We start from the raw sequence: 21,617 nt of genomic DNA, 5'->3' as shown, positions 1-21,617 counted from the left end.
TTGTACTGCCATTATTATGGAGCGAAGAGTATCGAATCGGAAGTGTAGTAGCCGCAGATGACTGTTGAGGTTCTTGAGATCCAAGATAGGTCGGAATGATCCTTCCTTCTTGGGAACGATAAAATAGATGAATAGCGTCCTTATTTTGTTGGGGCACAGGAACCGGAGTTATTGCCTTCAGGACTGAGTAGTCTTGTCAGAGTGGCTTCCACTGCCAGTCCCTTGGTATGGGAGTGGCAGGGTGACATTCATAAATTTGTCTTGAGGATGCTGCGGAACTCCAGAGAGTAACCTTCTCGAATGATGTTTAGTACCCATTTGTCCGACGTGATCCTCGCCCCATCTTTGGTAGAAAGAGGGCAAGTTGACCCCCTATTTCCTCATCCTGTGGATGGGCAGCCCATTCTCATTGGGGAGCACGGCTGAAGTCTGCCCGGGCCTGTTCTTCTCTTGGTCTGTCAGTTCCGAAAGGGCTGGGACCTTCCCGAGGGACGAGGGTGCCTGGAACTGCGAGTTCCTGTAGGGTCTAAAGTGTGCGAACCCCTACCCTGGTTCTTCTGGGGGAGGGGTGCGGGGATCTTTATCCCCGTCTTCCGGTAGCTGAGGCACTGGGGATTCGCCCCACTTTCTGGCTAACTTCTCCATTTCGCTTCTGAACAAGAGAGATCCTTTAAAGGGCATTCTTGTGAGATTTGCTTTAGAGGTTGCGTTAGCTGACCACTTCCGCAGCTATAGTTGGCTGCCACTACCGAGGCTACTCCTCTGGCTGAGGAACGCACCAGATCTGAGCTTGCGTCCGTCAGGAAGGCTGCTGCAGGTTCCATCGTCTCACCAGTATACTTTCCGGAGTTATTTGCCTCTCTCGAGAGGAGCAAGCAGGAACGTGCCACCGGTGCGCAGCAGGAAGCAATCTGCAGTATCATTGCTGTTGCGAAGGCCTGCTTAAGATAGGATTCCAATCATCTATCCTGAGTATCCATTTCAATGCAGCCCCTCCCTCAACAGGAACGATTGCTCGCTTTGAGACGGCACAGACCATGCCGTCCACTTTTGGAAAACACAGGCGTTCCTTGGTCGCTTGTTCCAGAGGGTATAAGGCTTCCAAGGCCTGACCCCCTTTAAAACTGGCCTCCGGGGCATCCCATTCCAGGTCAATCAGTTCCTGGATGGCTTCCATCATTGGGAAGTAGCATGAGGCTTTACGAAGGGACACCAGGATGGGGTTCTTCTTTGGTTATGCCATGGGGTCTGTGCCTGGAATACCTAGAGTCTTCAGAGTCTAGGGAAACAAGGGCTGGTTAATTCATCCCTGTGGAAGAAGTGAAGCATGGTTTCGGTATGGTTCCAGGCCTGGAGGGATTTCTCCTTTTTCCAGGGAGCTGCCATCATCTGAGGTGTCCGGGTCCCTGTCAGGAAGTTCTTAGATAGGCGATGCATCAGAGTAGGGCAGGGAGGATTCTTGTGCTTTCCGGCAGGGGTTGAGCTCGGGACACAGCCGGGGCTGATTGCACCTGAACGAAGGATTGCAGCCCTTGGAAAAATTCTAACCAGGAAGGTCCCCTGGTCCTTGTTAATTTCAGAGGGAGTCTGAGTAGGGACACCTGAGGTGCCCTCTTGTGGAGAAGCCCATCTCGGAATTGCATAGGTCGGGGAGCTATCGTATGTAGTAGTTCCGGATCCATCCTCAAACAGTGAGGGACCAGGCTTTGGTTCCCCCCTGAGCTTCTTCGCAATGCTGACACAGGCAGGACTCCAGTTCAGGCTGCGCGCTATGTGGCAGTACGCTGGTGCCATTGCCTCTATGTCTAGGCACACAGGTAATGAGCTTCAATGTGCGCGGTGTCATTGTAAGCGCGGCTGTGCGTGTAGTTATGCGCATGGAGTGCATTCAGTTGTACGCGCTGTGTGTGTGTTTGTACTGGACGCACACAAGTTAGGCACATCCCGTCAGGCCTGCCCTGGCATACCGCCCGGTCCGAGAAGGGAAGATGGCGCAGATGCTCCCCGCGCGCAAGATGGCACCCTCTGAGGGTCTCCACGTGTGTGGACCCTTGCACCGGATCGGGGCCTAGCCCAACAAGGATTGCTCAACTCGATTGATGCTCCTTTTTTTTTTTTTTTTTTACCTCGCGGGAAGAAGGAGGAATCTGTACGGCAATCGAACTTGGAGAACTGAATTAAAGTTTTCTTGCTTACCTAGTCTCGGCACTTACCGATCACGTGCCAGACAGTCTCCAGCTGCGGGGGAAGAGGATTACCTTCACCGCTGCGCTGCTGTTATGCACCCCGCTGCCTTTCAGCCACTCTGGGGGCTAAGTTCACGCTGGGAATCGGCAATCGGACCAAGGCACACCTCTGAGGGATATCAGAAATCACTCAGGATATTTCAACTGGGGAGGGACCCTTAGGTATCACCGCAGGAAGAGCGGGGCTCAATCTTCTTTAAGGTAATTGTCTTCTGCTTGTAATTTCTAAGCACTGTGCTAGCGTGTGGGATAGTGTCCGCATCTGCTAGGAGAGACGGAGAGATAACTGAGGCTGAGGTCACTGCAGGATATATCTAGGGTGCTGTCAGCTTTGAATCTGATTCTGTCTCCCATCTGCTAACAAAAAATGAACATAACCCCATGGTCCTGAGTCCATCTGGCTACACGCTAGGAATCTAAGTTTGTTGTATATATATTTTCTGCTGTATTGTTCTAAACATTTCTCTTGGAAGTGCCAAATTAAAGAAGAAAATTGATTAGAATAAAAGAACTTAAGGGAATGACTCAAAGTTTAATATTAAATACTCTTGGAACTTTGCCCTCCATAAGCAAGGTCAAGAGCTTTGTATTCTCATTCAAAGCATACTGCAAACTATTTTGTAAATCAGACTGCATTTGTTTGTAGTGTGCCTTTCCTGCTTCCAGTTGTGATATTGATATTTTCTGAACATCCTTTTCCATTTGCTTGTATCTATTAGACAACTGATCCTAAATGTAAAGCAAAGAAATTATCCATTCAAAAGACTATTCCAGTCTGTACTCAAATTTAAAACATCCTACAGCAATATTCTCAGTTAAAATTTTACATTTTAAAGTAGTGTGATTGCATTGTTAGTCCACTTGGATATGCAGAAATTATGGTCAGCAAATATTTTATATGATATTTATATACCACCAATACTGAAGCCCAAGATAGCAAACAATAAAAATACACATAATTTAAAACAAAAATAGGAAAGCAGTTCTTTAACCCGGTCAGTCAAATCCTAAGCTAAATAAATAGATATTTAGCATGACTAAATGTCTTCAGCACAACTTGTCACATAGACTCCTAAGGGAGAGAGTTTCAAAGGACTGGAGTAGTGATAGAGAATGCTCGCTTCATTTCTGCCCAAACGAGTCTGGTGCACTGTAGCAATGTCTATAGTTTTCTCTGGCAGGATTGCAAAAGGAAAATTGGTTCTTACCTGCTAATATTTATTCCTGAATACCACAGATCAGTCTAGACAAGTGGGCTTTGCATCACTACCAGCAGATGGGAGCAGAGAATAAAAGCTTTGAGGCATTGCAACGTATCTGAGAATACCACCTGCAGTCCCTCAGTATTGATCTGTATCTAAAAAAAAGCAAAGTGAAAACTCACACTTTCCACTTCTTTATCAGGGCGAATATCAAACCCAGGTTTTGAAGGCCCCTGAACTGGAGCCCCACATCAACACCAAGAAAACCAACAAAACTGTTATCCTATAGTCTGAATATATACACACAGGAACAATTTCATTTCAATCTCACCATTCACGATCAGAATGGTCTTTTGAAAATAAGGGGCTGGATCTCTGGGACTGATCTGTAATACTTCAGGAACAAAAATTAGCAGGTAAGACCAATTTTCCTTTTCTGTTTGTACTCCAGATCAGTCCAGACAAGTGGGATGTACTCAAGAACCCCCTACCCTGGGCAGGCATCCGAAAGACATGCTCTCAAAACACACTCGCCAAATATCGGCTCACCTGACACTTGAGCATCCACCTGGAAATGCTGGGAGAAAGCATGTAGTGAAGACCACATTGCTGCCCTACAGGTTTCCTATGGTGACACAAACTGTCACTCAGCCCAGGAGGCAGCCTGCATGCTAGTAGTGTGTTCGCAACCCCTCTGGAAATATAGCTTCCTTCAATCAAAGAGCAATCGTGTCCTTAGAAGCTTTATTGCCCTTCTTTGCTCCCCCAAACAAGAAACAGATGATCCAACCGCTGAAAGCTGTTGGTGACCTTCAGATACCACAAAAGAACCCAAACAAATGCAGCTCTCTCGTCTCTTGAGTTTCCAAAGACCAATATGGAATCGTGGTGAGCTCCACTGACTGGTTAAGGTGGAACGGGGAAACAACCTTCAGTAAAAATGAGGGGACCATATGCAAAGATACCCCATTATCCATAATCCTCAGAAAAAGCTCCCTACAGGTCAAGCAGAGTTGCTTACCTGTATCAGGTATTCTCACAGGAGAGCAGGATGTTAGTCCTCACATATGGGTGACATCATCAGGATGGAGCCCAGTCACGGAACACTTTTGTCAAAGTTTCCAGAACTTTGACTGGCACCTACTGGGCATGCCCAACATAGCACCAACCCTGCAGCCAGCAGGGGTCCCCCTTCAGACTCATCTTATAGTAAAAGTACATACGAAAAATAAAATAATAAATCGTAAGCGAACCCAACTCTGCGGGGTGGCGGGTGGGTTTTGTGAGGACTGACATCCTGCTGTGCTGTGAGAACACCTGTTACAGGTAAGCAACTCTGCTTTCTCCCAGGACAAGCAGGATGGTAGTCCTCACATATAGGTGAGTAACGAGCTGAGGATGCCCGAACAATGCACCAAATGTACCCAAAGACGTGCAACTTATCATTAAAATCATCCATTGTACCTGAAGACTGGAGGATAGCAAATGTAACCCCAATATTTAAAAAGGGCTCCAGGGGCGATCCGGGAAACTACAGACCGGTTAGCCTGACTTCAGTGCCAGGAAAAATAGTGGAAAGTGTTCTAAACATCAAAATCACAGAACATATAGAAAGACATGGTTTAATGGAACAAAGTCAGCATGGCTTTACCCAGGGCAAGTCTTGCCTCACAAATCTGCTTCACTTTTTTGAAGGAGTTAATAAACATGTGGATAAGGGTGAACCGGTAGATATAGTATACTTGGATTTTCAGAAGGCGTTTGACAAAGTTCCTCATGAGAGGCTTCTAGGAAAAGTAAAAAGTCATGGGATAGGTGGCGATGTCCTTTTGTGGATTGCAAACTGGCTAAAAGACAGGAAACAGAGAGTAGGATTAAATGGGCAATTTTCTCAGTGGAAGGGAGTGGACAGTGGAGTGCCTCAGGGATCTGTAATTGGGACCCTTACTGTTCAATATATTTATAAATGATTTGGAAAGAAATACGACGAGTGAGATAATCAATTTGCAGATGACACAAAATTGTTCAGAGTAGTTAAATCACAAGCAGATTGTGATAAATTGCAGGAAGACCTTGTGAGACTGGAAAATTGGGCATCCAAATGGCAGATGAAATTTAATGTGGATAAGTGCAAGGTGATGCATATAGGGAAAAATAACCCGTGCTACAATTACACAATGTTGGGTTCCATATTAGGTGCTACAACCCAAGAAAGAGATCTAGGTGTCATAGTGGATAACACACTGAAATCGTCGGTGCAGTGTGCTGCGGCAGTCAAAAAAGCAAACAGAATGTTGGGAATTATTAGAAAAGGAATGGTGAATAAAACGGAAAATGTCATAATGCCTCTGTATCGCTCCATGGTGAGACCGCACCTTGAATATTGTGTACAATTCTGGTCGCCGCATCTCAAAAAAGATATAATTGCGATGGAGAAGGTACAGAGAAGGGCTACCAAAATGATAAGGGGAATGGAACAACTCCCCTATGAGGAAAGACTAAAGAGGTTAGGACTTTTCAGCTTGGAGAAGAGACGACTGAGGGGGGATATGATAGAGGTGTTTAAAATCATGAGAGGTCTAGAACGGGTAGATGTGAATCGGTTATTTACTCTTTCGGATAGTAGAAAGACTAGGGGGCATCCATGAAGTTAGCATGGGGCACATTTAAAACTAATCGGAGAAAGTTCTTTTTTACTCAACGCACAATTAAACTCTGGAATTTGTTGCCAGCGAATGTGGTTAGTGCAGTTAGTATAGCTGTGTTTAAAAAAGGTTTGGATAAGTTCTTGGAGGAGAAGTCCATTACCTGCTATTAAGTTTACTTAGAGAATAGCCACTGCCATTAGCAATGGTTACATGGAATAGACTTAGTTTTTGGGTACTTGCCAGGTTCTTATGGCCTGGATTGGCCACTGTTGGAAACAGGATGCTGGGCTTGATGGACCCTTGGTCTGACCCAGTATGGCATTTTCTTATGTTCTTCTTATGTTCTTAACAGGCACATGAAATGGGGTGGAATTTGGTAGATGGCATCCTGAACCCTACTGGGTTGGCGGAAGGATGTTGGTAACTCAGTTTGCAAATAAATTGCGTAGCACAGACAGGCCGAAGATGGAATCTTGTCTGCCAGCCTTGTCTAAACAATAATGGGCTGCGAAGGTGTGGAGAGAGCTCCAGGTAGCAGCCTTACAGATGTCAAGAAGTGGCACAGAGCGTAGGTGTGCTACTGATGTTGCCATGGCCCTGACAGAGTGTGCTCTAACACGGTCTTGAAGCGGAATGACTGCTTGTTGGTAACAAAAGGAAATACAGTCCGCTAACCAGGAGGAGAGAGTCTGCTTACCCACAGGTTTACCCAATTTGATGGGATCAAAGGAAATAAACTGTTGAGTGCCCTTCCTGTGGCCAGCTGTACGGTCTAGATAAAATGCTAGAGCACGTTTACAGTCAAGGGTATGCAGAGCCTGTTCTCATGGTTTTGAGTGAGGCCTGGGGAAAAAAGTGGGTAGTATAATAGATTGATTGATATGAAACTCCGATACTACCTTAGGCAAAAATTTAGGGTGAGTGCGGAGTACTACCCTGTCATGCAGAAGTTTAGTGTAAGGCGGGTAGGTGACTAAGGCCTGTAACTCACTAACTCTGCAAGCCGATGTGATTGCCAAAAGAAAAATCACTTTCCAAGTGAGATAGTGGAGATCACAAGATTGGAGAGGCTCAAACGGCAGTTTTCATGAGCCTTCCCAAAACCAAATTGAGGTCCCAAGAAGGGGCTGGAGGGCGCAGTGGAGGTTTAAGGTGAAGCAAGCCCTTCAAAAAGCGTGTGACAAGGGGTTGTACTGAAATGGGTACATCCCCCACACCTTTATGGAAGGCGGCTACCGCGCTGACATGTACCCTGATAGAAGAAGTTTTAAGGCCTGACTGACAGGTGCCAGAGATAGTCCAGAAACTTCGGTGTGGGACAAGGGAAGGGATCGATGGACATGGAAGTACACCATCCCGTAAACCTGTTCCATTTATAACGATAAGACTGCCTCGTGGAAGGCTTTCGTGAAGCTACTAGGACATGGGAACCGGCTCCGAAAGGTTAAGAGGTTGAAATATTAATCTTTCAACATCCAGGCCGTCAGGGAGAGGGCCTGGAGGTTGGGGTGACGAAGGCAGCCGTTGTTCTGAGTGACCAGAAGCGGGTCCTTCCCCAGAGAAATGTGCCGGTTTCTCGATAGGTCGTGGAGAATTGGAAACCAGACCTGGCGTGGCCAATGATGGGCTATGAGAATCATTAGACACCTGTCCCTTCGCAACTTCACGAGAGTCTTTGGAATGAGTAGAAGAGGAAGGTATGCATAAAGGAGACCACTGGCCCACGAGAGGGAGAAAGCATCTCTGGGCTGGCTGTGTTGGCTGCGAGTGAGGGAGCAGAAGTTCCCTACTTTGCGGTTGTGAATTGACGCAAAGAGGTCTATGTGAGGGTAACCCCGATGTTGGACTATTGAGTCCGCTACAGCGGGGATGAGGGACCACTTGTGCGGTTGAAAAGCGCGACTCAGCTTGTCCGCCAACACATTGTCTACTCCCGGTAAGTAGTTGGCCCTGAGATACATTGAGTGGGAAAGGGCCTCTGCCCATATCTGTGCAGCTTCCTGACACAGGAGATAGGAGCCCGTTCCCCCTTGCTTGTTGACGTACCACATGGCCACCTGGTTGTCTGTTTGAATCAGGATGACCTGGTTGGAGAGGTGATCCTGAAAAGCCCTGAGAGCATATCTAATTGCATGAAGCTCCAGGAAATGTATCTGGTATTTGTCTTCCTCTGGAGACCAGATGCCCTGAGTTTGCAGATTTCCAACATGTGCTCCCCAGCCGAGGTTGGAGGCATCTGTTGTCTAGGTTATTTGAGGTTCTGGAATCTGAAATGGGAGGCCTTGTACCAGATTGGATCGGTTTGCCCACCAAGCTAGAGCTGTTTGGTGATGCGGATTGTGGAGGACATTGGCTGAGAAGACTGAGTGCATTGCATGACTCATGGCGAGGCGAGCCATGGGAGTAACATGCTCTGTGGAGGCCATATGACCCAATATCATCAGGAAATGACGTGCAGTTGAATGTTGTCGAGACTGCAGTTGAAGGGCCAGAGAAGCGAGAGTGAGAGCTCGATCCTGAGGTAGGAAAGCTTTCACTCTTAGAGTGTCCAAGTCGGCCACTATGAACGACAGAGTTTGCGAAGGAACTAGCCTGGATTTCTGATAGTTTATGAGAAACCCTAGGGAGATCAGGGAATGCAAAGGGAAGCGAAGGGACATCAGTGCGCTTTGTCAAGTGGGAGCCCTGATCAACCAATCACCCAAATAGGGGTAGACGTGGACATTTTGACTTCTGAGATAGGCAGCTACCAACACGAGGCATTTGGTGAAGATGTGTGGGGCAGATGCTAGGCCGAAAGGTAACACTCAATATTGGAAGTGTTTTGGGCCTACTAGGAATCGCAGGAATCTGCGATGTGACAGAGTAATTGAAACGTGCATGTAGGCGTCCTGAAGGTCTAGAGAGCAGAGCCAGTCTCCCCTTTGAAGAAGGGGAAGTAGAGAACCCAAGGTCACCATCTTGAACTTTTCTCTTTGTAGGAATTTGTTTAGAGTGCGAAGATCCAATATTGGGCGCACTCCACCTGACTTTTTTGGTATCAGTAAATACCTGGAATAGAACCCTTGCCTCTGTTCTGAGAGGGGCACTGGTTCTATTGCTCGGGACTGGAGGAGGAGGAAGACCTCCTGCTCCAGGAGTAGTGAATGGTCTGATATTCCCCACATCAGCTGAGGCGGGGAATCCAGTGGCACAGAGAGAAAGTTGAGGTGGTAACCTTTGGATACTGCCAGTACCCACTGATCCATGGTGACTGTGTGCCATAGGCTGGAGAAGTGGCACAACCGGCCACCGACCGGAATGGTCAGAAGTGAAAGCTGGGTGCTGCTCTCTAGAAAGGAGTCAAAAACCTGCTGCTGGACCTGGTTGAGTGGCTGGCTGTGACTTCTGCCCTCTAGGCAGCCTAGGTTGGCCTTTTTGGTAAGGCTTAGAAGGCCAACCCCTGGAAGCTGGGGGATAGTATCTCCTCTGCCGATAGAATTGCCTTAGAATCCTTAACAGATCTTTTGATGAAGAAGAGAGATCAGAAGGCAGTAAGGAGAGCTGGCACAGAGTCTCTTGGTGGTCTTTGAGCTGCGCCACTGCTTCTTGAATATTTCACCGAAAAACTTTCCCCCACACAAGGCAAATCAGCCAATCTGTCTTGCACCTCTGGTCTGAGGTCTGAAGATTTCAGCCAGGCCCATCTCCTAGCACTGATACCGGCTGCCGACACCCTAGAAGCAGTGTCAAAGATGTCATATGCTGATCGTACTTCATGCTTGCCAGCATCTAAGCCCTTTTGTACTAGGGCATGAAGTTGGTCCTGGAACTGCAGAGGTAAGGACTCAGCAAAATCTTGAATCTTTGTGAACAAGGCCCTATTATATTGGGTCATGTAGAGTTGGTAGGATGCAATGCGAGAGATGAGCATTGATCCATGGAATACCCGTCTTCCAAATGCATCCAGGAACTTCTGATCTTTCCCTGGGGGAATGGATGAATGAGATTTTGAGCGTCTGGCCCTCTTCTGGGCTGACTCTATAACCGAGTGATAGTGGTACTGAAGGAACTCAAAAATGAAATTTCTGATCTATTAGTTAAAATTTGTAACCTATCATTAAAATCATCCATTGTACCTGGAGGGTGGCCAATGTAACCCCAATATTTAAAAAAGACTCCAGGGGCGATCCGGGTAACTATAGACTAGTGAGCCTGACTTCAGTGTCGGGAAAAATAGTGGAAACTATTCTCAAGATCAAAACCGTAGAGCATATAGAAAGATATGGTTTAATGGAAAACAGTCAACACAGATTTACCCAAGGGAAGTCTTGCCTCACAAATCTGCTTCATTTTTTTTGAAGGGGTTAATAAACATGTGGATAAAGGTGAACCGGTAGATGTAGTGTATTTGGATTTTCAGAAGGCATTTGACAGAGTCCCTCATGAGAGGCTTCTACGAAAACTTAAAAGTCATGGGATAGGAGGCGATGTCCTTTCGTGGATTACAAACTGGTTAAAAGACAGGAAACAGAGAGCAGGATTAAATGGTCAATTTTCTGTGGAAAATGGTAAATAGTGGAGTGCCTCAGGGATCTCAGGGATGATGTGTATTTTAATGTATATTTTAATGTCGGTATAGAAAAGCTGTTAAATAAATAAAATAAATAAATAAATCTGTACTTGGACCGGTGCTTTTCAATATATATATGATCTGGAAAGAAATACAACAAGTGAGGTTATCAAATTTGGGATGAAACAAAATTATTCAGAGTAGTTAAAACACAAGTGGATTGTGATACATTATTGGACAACCTTGCAAGACTGGAAGATTGGGCATCCAAATGGCAGATGAAATTTAATGTGGACAAGTGAAAGGTGTTGCATATAGGGAAAAATAACCCTTGCTGTAGTTACACGATGTTAGGTTCCATATTAAAAGCTACCACCCAGGAAAAAGATCTAGGCATCATAGTGGATAATGCTTTAAAATAGTCGGCTCAGTGTGCTGCAGCAGTCAATAAAGCAAACAGAAGGTTAGGCATTATTAGGAAGGGAATGGTTAATAGAACGGAAAATGTCATAATGCCTCTATATCGCACCTTGAATACTGTGTACAATTCTGGTCGCCACATCTCAAAAAAGATATAGTTGCGATGGAGAAGGTACAGAGAAGAGCAACCAAAATTATAAAGGGGATGGAACAGCTCCCCTATGAGGAAAGGCTGAAGAGGTTAGGGCTGTTCAGCTTGGAGAAGAGACGGCTGAAGGGGGATTATGATAGAGGTCTTTAAGATCATGAGAGGTCTTGAACGAGTAGATGTGACTCGGTTATTTACACTTTCGAATAATAGAAGGAATAGGGGGCATTCCATGAAGTTAGCAAGTAGCACATTTAAGACTAATCAGAGAAAATTCTTTTTCACTCAACGCACAATAAAGCTCTGGAATTTGTTGCCAGAGGATGTGGTTAGTGCAGTTAGTGTAGCTGGAATCAAAAAAGGTTGGGATAAGTTCTTGGAGAAGAAGTCCATTAATGGCTATTAATCAAGTTTACTTAGGGAATAGCCACTGCTATTAATTGCATCAGTAGCATGGGATCTTCTTAGTGTTTGGGTAATTGCCAGGTTCTTATGGCCTGGTTTGACCTTTGTTGGAAACAGGATGCTGGGCTTGATGGACCCTTGGTCTGACCCAGCATGGCAATTTCTTATGTTCTTATGATCCAACTGATTTCTTTGGAAGCCAGGGGCTGACTGAACTAAGTAGGTGGCATCTGCTTTTTGGTTAACAGGGGCCACAGAGCCAGGGTGCTCCCAGTTTCTCTTAAAAGAATGCCATGAATAGGGATTGGACATGATTTCCTTTGGAGCATCGAGAAATTATAGAAGTTCTAGCATTTGGTGTCTAGAGTTCTCTTCCATCTGAAGCTGAAATGGGACTGTTTCAGACATCTCCTTTACAAAATTAATAAAGGACAGGTCCTCTGGAGGAGAATGCTTCCTTTCATCAGGAGGAGAAGGCTAGGAAGGTAAATCATCTGAATCCTGGGACGAATAGTCAGTCCAAGGATTATAAGGGTCATCACCAGCTCCCAATTGTTCTTCAGAAGGAAGTATCGGGGTTATACCTGAAGGCCCTGGCCATCGATGGTCCCGAAGGAGGAATCGAAGACATCGAGTGCATCAATGGCGGTATGGCTGGCATCGAGGGAGGCATCGACTGAGGCACCGATGGATTCGGTGACATCGATTGATAAGTTAATGGCTCCCGATGGTGGAATGAAGAGCGGTGTTTCTTCATCTTCCTCCGATGACAAGGGAATCGGCGAGGAAGGAGTCGGGTCCCTCGGATCCACCGGTGGAAGGGCACTGATTATCTTGTCCATTCTAGCCAATAGCTGTGCCAGCGCCATGGGTATCGGGTCAGTAACCGGAGGAGGAACCGGCATTGATGGAAGTTGGAAGCCCTGGAGTGCTTTGCTGATGGTCTCTTGGATCATCCGATCCAATTCCTCATGGAAACTTGGGGCATGGATACCTGGTTCCGGAGTAGGAGGCAGCAGTGGCGTAGCCAGAGGGTCCACCGGTGAAGGTGGAATCGCGGATCCTGGCACCTGTCCAGGTGGGGAACGCCTCGGTGATCCAGAGACAGAAAAGGATGAAGCCTTTTCTGTATGGGGCTTCTTTGTCGGAGGCTCAGATGATGTCGATGCCGACGGTTTGCCGGTATCAATGTCCTGAGCCTTACGATGACGGTGTCGATGTTTTTCTTTATGTTCAGCCCGGTGTTTTCCTTGAGGGGGGAACAGAAGGAGTCACCACCCGTGGAGAGTCTTCGAGGCCTGTCGGGTAGCAGCGGATTTCCGGTGCTGGCGCAACGTAGACGGCACTGGTTCAGACGATGTTGAAGCTATCGATGGTGTCGGGGTTTTTGGTCGAAAGAGGCGACCCATCTTATCGAGCCGAGCCTTGTGACCATTTGGTGTCACTTGGGCATATTTGATGCAAGTAAGGAAATCGTGGCTGGACCCCAAACACATCACACAGACCATGTGAGGGTCAGTGATGGACATTGTTTGAGTGCAGTCGGGGCACGGACTGAAACCAGACACCATGGCTCTGACAAAATTTGGTTGCGGTGCAGTCGATGGCTGGAAGGCCGCAAGTGAAAACCTCGACGGGAATCAACCGCAAATGGGCAAAAAACGTACGTTTCGACCACGGACCAAAGAAATAAATAAGGGGACCCCTGTGGGGTAAAATTTTTGAAATTTTTCAAAGTTCTATGAGGAAAATTCCTGTCAGGAATCTCTGAAGAGCTCCTTAACCTGTGTGGCTACTGCTGCGGGAAAAAAGAAGACTGAAGGGGGACCCCTGCTGGCTGCAGGATTGGTGCTATGCTGGGCATGCCCAGTAGGTGAGAAAAAAAGGGGGAAGCAATTTTGAACTATAAAATTGTTGCTCTCTTGAGGTAAATTTTTATAAACAATATTTTTATTTATTATATTTTATTTTTATTTATATTTTTTATTTTTAATTATTATTGTTTTGAGATGACTTATAGGAATCTTATATTTCGTAATAATTCACATCTAGTGTAGAAGTAAACTGCATCAGCAAGCCTGACGGCGTCTCTTTAAAATATATACAGAGCGCCCGGTCTTCTCAATCATTTGCAGTCACTTGCAGATGTTGCACAACTCTGACAGTATTTCTTCTAAGTTATATTTCCACGAAGTAAATCTTTCAAAAAAGGGGTACCAAAGTCTCATATCAGAGTGTCAGTGCATTAAACACGGCGTTGCTATGAATTTTTCAGATGCAGGAACTTCCTCTGAAATTGGACGGAATGATGTACTTTTAGCACGGCTCTACTGCAGCCGAAGTTTCGCTGCGACCAGCTTCATCAGGAGCCAATTTTAGCACAATATTTGTAATAGAAATTTTCAAACAAATCCGTCTTACGAAGATAATATAGCGGGTGCTATTAAGATCTTCTATAATGCGTCTTCACATGGGACATTTCACCACTATTGTAAAAAATATATAGAACATCAATTGTAAATTTTGAAGACCAATTCTTGTACTTATCTTTCAACGGAGCGGCGAGTAGTATCCTTACTTGGGACCCACAGGTCTCCCGCGTAGATTCAAAATAGACAGACAACACTCAATGGATTCAGCGCCATTTTTAAACAGTAGGTGCCCAGTAGGTGCCAGTCAAAGTTCTGGAAACTTTGACAAAAGTGTTTTGTGATTGGGTTCCATCCTGATGATGTCACCCATATGTGAGGACTACCATCCTGCTTGTCCTGTGAGAAAAGCCTACAACTCTGAAATCTGCCTGGTTGAACAAATTGCCACCAGAAAAAACACTTTCAGGGTGAGCTCCTTTAGTGACGCCATCTGCAACGGCTCAAGTGGAAGCCCACAGAGAACCAAGATCAAATTCCACGCTGGACACATCCTGCATACCAGTGGTTGCAAATACTTGATCCCCTTTAAAAATGGTACTACATCTGGATGAGACACCAAAGGTCTCCTTTACAGCTTACCTCTGAGGCACCCCAAAGCCAACACTTGCACACAAAGGGAATGGTGTGCCAGTCCCTTAGACAAGCCCTGCTGTAAAAAGACCAAAATGTGAGGGATATCCACCCGTAACAAGTCCAGGCCTTATTCCACATACCAGACCTCAAAAACTCTCCACACCCTGACATACGCCATAGACTTGGACAGTCTCCTTGCCCGAAGTTAAGTGGCAATAACCCACTCATCATACCCTTTCAGCCTTAAAAGTATCCTCTCAAAAGTCAAGCCACGAGACAAAAGCAATCCGCTTGATCCAAAAAGATAGGTCCTCGCCATAGCAGCCACAGCAGATGAGCTAATCTGAGGAGCCTGTCTACTATGATATAAATCAGATCTGTGAACCACAGACGACATGGCCACTCTGGTGCAACCAGTACATCCCTTCCTGGATACGCCTCTATGCACTGAAATATGCGGCCTGTTAATGGCCATGGAGGAAAGACATACAGCAGAATCACTGCCAGCAATGGACGACCAGAGCTTCTATTCCCTCAGCTCCAACCTCTCGCCTGTGTCTGAAAAACTGCACCACCTTGGCATTGCTTCATGATGGCATCAAATACAGCGGGGGGCTGCCCCAGCGGGATCCGATAAGGTTGAAGGCATCTACTGACAACACCCATTCCCTTGGGTCCAATTGTTGCCTGCTGAGATAGTCTATCTGCACATTGTCCACTCCGGCCAAATGCGATGCCTCTATCCCTACCAGATGCCACTCCACCCAGACAAAGTTCCCGAGCCTCCAGAGCCATGGCGCAGTTCTTTGCCCTGCCCTGACGATTGATACACGCCGTTGTTGCATTGTCTGAGAATACTCTCACCATTCGTCCCCAGACCTGAAAAAGGAAAATCATCAATGCCCTGCAAACCAATCTCATTTCCCAAATCCCTGGCATCACTAACCCCCTTCTCTCAAGGGACATGCCAGCCTCAGGTAACAAAGCAAGGTCCCTGAACTCCCCTGCTGGATCCAACCTGGACCTCTTTGAGGGACATTGTAGCTTCCCCCCAAGGGCTGCTTCCCCACTGCACCAAATTGGCCTTGTGGAGGAGCAGTACAAAGTCTGTTGAAAAATGGTCCAGACCCTCATCTGGCCTCCTAGTCTGGATCCTTGCCACTCTCAGAATCCTCCCCCGATGACTGTACTATCAGGGAAAGTGGAAGAGGGGTATCCCTGAACCCTACAGACGTTGCTGTTTGCCATGTGCCTCGGTGAAGGCCACCGTGATCTCAACTCCTCCGGAAGCATCCACCACTGATCCTGCTGAGCGAGTGACCCTCTGGTTCACTGCAACCTCCGTGGCACAAGAACTGTGACGCATGGCCGAATTAACCTGAAAACGCTGCGAGCCGCAGGCCCAACAAGCTCTCCTGCGCTGTGATGCCAGCGCCATTGGGGTCATCACCTGATACACTTGTGCTCGAGCTGCACACTCAAAAAAAAAATTTGTATCAGCCCGAGTCACTGCCTCTGACCAGCCCTGGATTCCCGGCATCACTCAGAAACTTCTCCCCACTGTGTTCTCCACCCTGCAGCTGCTCAGATCCACTCCTGATTGGCCAGTGTTACTTTTTTTTTTTTTTTTTTAAAGGAGCTACAGCATTAGAAAGCTACCACAGAAAGGATATTCTTTCCTGCTGTTGGCCGTCAGCATGGGAGAAAAGTGAGGAAGCTAATTTCCCTGGCTATTAGACCCCTCGATATGATGCAGGCAGAGCCAGTCCAGGGATTACCAACTCTTGCTTGCCCGGTCTACCTGAGGGATGGTTCACAAAGGTACCTAACACCTCAGAGATCGCTCCAAGCATTTTCTGTCTCTGGTGAAATTTCTTTTCGGTTTTTTTCAACTATTCTCTCTCAAACTGCAGGTTTGCATCTCTACCATCTGCTGGAGACAGAAATATTGAGGGACTGCAGGTAGCACTCTCAGATATGTAGCAGTGCCTCAAAATTTTCATTCTCTGCCTCCATTTGCTACTTGTCTAGAATGATCAGGGGTACGAACAGGAACATACTGTGGGTGACACTTTATTGGACTAACAATACATTTATGACTAGCTTTTGACAGTTTGCTTCCTTCATTAGGTCATTACAAAATGACCTAAATGTTACGATAAATAAATTATAGATTGATTAGAATGGTGATTTTTGTTTTTAAAAGCTGATCACAAAATATAACACTCCACAATGTGATACAACTCTCCCAAATGGAGCCACTAATGAATCATATCCAATGTGGTCAGCATTTCACCTGTTTGATCACCGTTAAAATCAGGACTTCCAAATAGAGTGTTGGGACTCCAAATGGGAGTTACAAAACTTTCAGCTGGGGTCACAAGGGCATCAAATGGAAGCACTCTTCAGGTGCCAGAAGTAGCAATGTTAGAAGACAGCAGCATGGGGCCTGCGACGAAGCATGCACTCACAGGTCCTGCAGCAACCCTGCCTTTGCATAGAGTTTCTGTTTAACAGAAAGTCTTGCATGAGGAAGGACTGGGACTTATGCAGGGCCTGCCAGCTTGTACTGGCTCTCAAGCCCCATGCTGACTTATTACTAATGCTTTTGCAGCTCACCATTGGGCTTGTAACTAGTAATGAAGGCAGTGAAAGGCAGGGATGAATGTGCATGGGCTGGTGAAGATTGCCACTACTACTCTACCCTCACCCACTACTGAACATACCCAAGAGAAAAATGTTGCCCCCGTCAACCTGCCCTCTTCTCACCTGTTGTCATCCACCTTTGGCCCAGGGCCCAAAGGAAAATGTTGCCACTGGCCCTGGCCTAGGCGAATGTTTAGAGAAGAGGCTGTCTCTGAAAGAAGTGATCAGATGCAGGAGGGGTTTGAGGGTTGGATCAGCTAGAGAGGGATTGGCTGTGGAGGGTGAAAGGGAATGAAAAAAGATTGATTGGAGGTTGTAAGAGGAGCTGTGGATGTGACAGAAGGATGAAAGGCTGGGAGGAGTTAGAGAGGGAATGGAGGATGAATGTGAGAAAGGAATAGGGGATGGGATGAGAAGGAGAGGACAGAGGATCAGTTGGTGCTTATAAAAAGGGCATGGGGTAAGAGAATCAACTGGAGGGATGCAAAAAGGGGCTGAAGTGAGAGAGAGATGAGCCGGATTGGGGAGGTTAGAGGAGCTAGAGAATGTAAGATGGGATCAGCTAGAGAAGCATAGGTGGAAAGAGGTAGGTCCGCTGGAGGGGAGGGGGCTTTAGACTGTTGAATTAATCTCTGAAGCTGCCAATAGGAGAAACACTGGTCACATCTGATCCGATTCATTCAAGATCAGACCATGACTGAGCTAATTATGTCAAGCTAAGTTAATTTTAGTTATGAAAATTTGATTGAGAAAACAAGGGCACTTTAAATTGGCTTTTCGAAAATATAAGATGTTTTTCTGATATGAACTAAACCTCAGTGTATGAGCAGCACTGTGAAGATTTTTGAAGTCTCCTCTTAATAGTTTTATGTAAATGACTTAGTTAAAATAAAAACCATTGACTGTAGATCACTCCATTTGGTAGAGTTGGATGATATTGTGGAACTTTACTTATATTTTGTGGTTAATACTTGATTTCATTATTTTATTGGGTTTGGACTTAGTACTTGTTTTCAAAGCTGAACAGTAAAATAAAAAGACGAGAGTGATGTGTTAAGAAGGGTGAAAAAGCTAAGAAGAAGGAAAAGTAGAATTTACAAGTACAGGAGGATTGTCTGGGAATGGAAAAGGAAACCAATATCCCAGTGTGTTTGATCATTTTCAAATGTTTTACATTTCTAGGTTCCCTTTTAGCATCCCAATCAGGTGATCATTGATATAGGTTTTAAATTATTTCAAAGACTCACTTGCAAATCCCTAAACCCTTGGGATAATCCATGTTAAAAACAGATTCAAGCTGACAGGATGATGCAATAAGAAATGTTTGGCAGAACACAGTTTAACACTCAGTTCTAAGCACATTTTTTGCTCAAGCTTTACTGGTGATGCATCAAGGAGTTTTGCACACAAAAAAGATTAGTGTCCCTGCATGGACATGCTATGTTAATGATGTCATTAGCTATTACCCTCAATGCAGAGAGGTGAGCAGACTTACCTCATGTTTTAATGTTGGAAATTTTACGTCTAGTCTTGAGATGGAGTAAAGTGTCCAGGGCTAATGTAAGTCTATAGGCGGAAGCTGGAGTTCCAGTTTCAGGACTACTTTATGCACAGAAACATGCTTTGCACACAAAAAGAATAGGACACGGATTCATGCACACTAAAAATACTTTCTGCATCCGGCACGGAAAACTTTTGTCAGACGCACAGAGCATGCCCAGCATGCAGCTAACCACATGTCCATGCGGGGTGTCCTCTTCAGTCTAATAACAGAGTTTGCGAAAAATAAAACAAACCCAACTCCACAGCGTGTCGAGCAAGTTTCGTGAAGACTAACATCCTGCTGTCCTTGGAGAACACCTATTTCAAGTAAGCGGCAACTCTGCTTTCTCGAAGGACAAGCAGGATGGTAGTCCTCACACATGGGTGATTATGTAGCTCCAGGCTGCTTCCAACATGAGCAGCATAGAAAAGGTGCCAACACGCACAACTAGAGCTGCGAGAACTAGGGGAGCAAGCCCGCAGGCAAGGACAGGGCCCACGGTAGGAAGAGTTGCGGTTTCATGGCTAAAACAGATTATGGAGGACTGACTGTCCAAAACGACTGTCACACTGGTCATCCTTATCCAGACAATGAGAGCCGAATGTGTGGAGGGAATTCCAGGTTGCCACCCTGCAAATCTTGTGAATGGGGACAGCACGCAAGTGAGCCACCGAAATTGACATGGCTCAAACGGAATGAGCCTTGATGTGACCTTCTGTTGAGATCGTGGACCCTTTCTCCAAGACATTATGAAGTTTGTGTCAAAGTAAAGTCAGTGAGAATTTGTCAGTGGAAGGTAGTGTAAGTAAAGAAAACTTAACAGAATATTAGTTCATACCTAACGTTCCCAACATTTAAATTCTCAGTCTTTAAATGTTGGGAACGTCAGCGAAAAGTAGTTGAATCGTGGAAAATACTGGATCTGGAACAGGCTGGATCAGGACCTGGACGAAGCAGGATCAAGTTAAAATTAAAGAAAGCTGAAGTTGGAGCAGACTGGCAGGCTTCACTCACCCTAGACTGTTGCCAGGACAAAGGAACACCAGACGGTTGCTCTTTTAAATAAGCTTCAAAGCTTCTAATACAAGTTCTATGCCTAGAGTCTATTGCTGCCTCTTTAAGACTTCTGATGACGTCACTGACCCACGTGCGCGTCCGGACGGGCGTGCACAGATGCTGCCAAAATGGTGATCCGAGCAACGCGATCGGCTCACTGCCCCCAGGGAACGGCGCGGCGGACCTCTGGTGCTGAAAACGGAGCTTCTAGACCCGCCGGAGCAAGTAAGAAGGCCCAGCCGTGGCAAATCGCAGCCGGGATTTCTAACACCTTCAAGCTACGCTTGAGCGTAGCAGAAGGAAATATAGTCTGCTAGCCGAAGAGATAAGGTCAGCTTAGACACTGCAACCCCCAACCTGTTTTTGTTGAGGGGAGACAAAAAGTTGAGTGGATAGGCAGTGAGGTGCCTTCCCTTCCAGATAAAATGCCAGAGCCCTTTCACAATCCAGAGGGTGCAGTGCCCATTCACCTTGGTGAGCATACGGCCTAGGAAAGAAGGAAGGCAAGACAATGGACTGATTGAGATGGAACTCAGAGACCACCTTAGGGAGGAACTTCAGATGCGTACGTAAGACCACCTTATGACAAAACTTTTTTTTTTGGGGGGGTATATCACCAGAGCTTGCAGATCACTGACCCTGCGTGCTGAAGTAACCGCTACCAAAAAGATGACCTTCCAGGAGAGGTACTTCAGGTCGCTAGGGCTCAAATAGAGTCTTCATGAGCTAGGACAGGACTACACTGATGTCCCAGGAGATCGCTGGAGGCTTAAATTGCAACAAGTCCTTCATGAACTGCCCCACAAGTGGATGGGTGGAAATGGAGACACCATCTCTCCCCTGATGGTATGCTCTGATGGCACTGAGATGAACTCACTGAAGTGGTCTGCAGACCAGGTTCGAAGAGGTGCAATAGGTAGTCCAAAAGCTCTGGTGGGGAACAAGGGAAGGGACCCAGACTTTGTCCAACACACCAAGCCAAAAACCGCTTCCACTTGAGATTGTAAGATTTTCTTGTGGAGGGCTTTCTGGACTCCAAGGGGACCAGAGATAAACTTTTCGAAAGGCCCAGAGCCTGTACAGTCACCTGGTCAACATCCAAGCCATTAGAGACAGGACTTGAAGGTTGGGGTGGCGGAGCCTGCCCCGGTCCTGAGAGATCAGGTCTAGAGCAGTCCCCAAATGGATCTAAGGGCGCGAGGCCAGCTCCCGTAGAAGAGGGAACCAGACCTGGTGAGGCCAAAAAGGTGCAACTAGGATCATTGTACCTCGGTCTTGTTGGAGCTTTTGGACTGTTTTTGAGATCAGTAGAAGGGAAGGGTAAGCATATAGCAGACCGGTGCCCCAGTAAAGTGAAAAGGCATCTGACACTGATCCTCTGCTTGCCCAGCCCAGGGAGCAGAATCAATCCACTTTCTTGTTTTCTAGGGAAGCAAACAGGTCCATGTCTGGGGTCACCCACAAGCGAAAGATGCGGTTCGCTACCTCTTGATTGAGGGACAACTCGTAAGGTCGGAAGGCCCGATTCAAGAAGTCAGCTAGGACGTTGTCCATCCCGGGGAGATATACCGCCCAGGGAATTCCATTGTCGAGGGCCCACAACCAGATCTGGACTGCTTCCTGAGAGAGGACAATCAACCCTGCTCCTCCCTGCTTGCTCAGATACCACATCGCCAAAAGAATATTGGTCAGAACCAGGACCACTTTGCTGTACAGGTGCTCTCGGAATGCCTTCAGGGAATACTG

The 21,617-nt window shown here is 46.4% G+C and overlaps 1 protein-coding gene across 1 annotated transcript in view; it reads right to left on the bottom strand.

Annotated features, from left to right (window-relative positions):
* The window catches only part of CENPE (centromere protein E), a 691,519-nt gene that overhangs the window by 387,301 nt on the left and 282,601 nt on the right, over positions 1–21,617 (bottom strand). Inside the window, 1 exon segment of the mRNA XM_029608709.1 lies at positions 2,793–2,975. Within this exon segment, the coding sequence (XP_029464569.1) occupies positions 2,793–2,975 (183 nt within the window).

Source organism: Rhinatrema bivittatum, chromosome 1 (assembly GCF_901001135.1).
Source record: "Rhinatrema bivittatum chromosome 1, aRhiBiv1.1, whole genome shotgun sequence".
Classification (NCBI taxonomy): domain Eukaryota; kingdom Metazoa; phylum Chordata; class Amphibia; order Gymnophiona; family Rhinatrematidae; genus Rhinatrema; species Rhinatrema bivittatum.
This window is presented reverse-complemented; position numbering and strand designations above follow the sequence as displayed.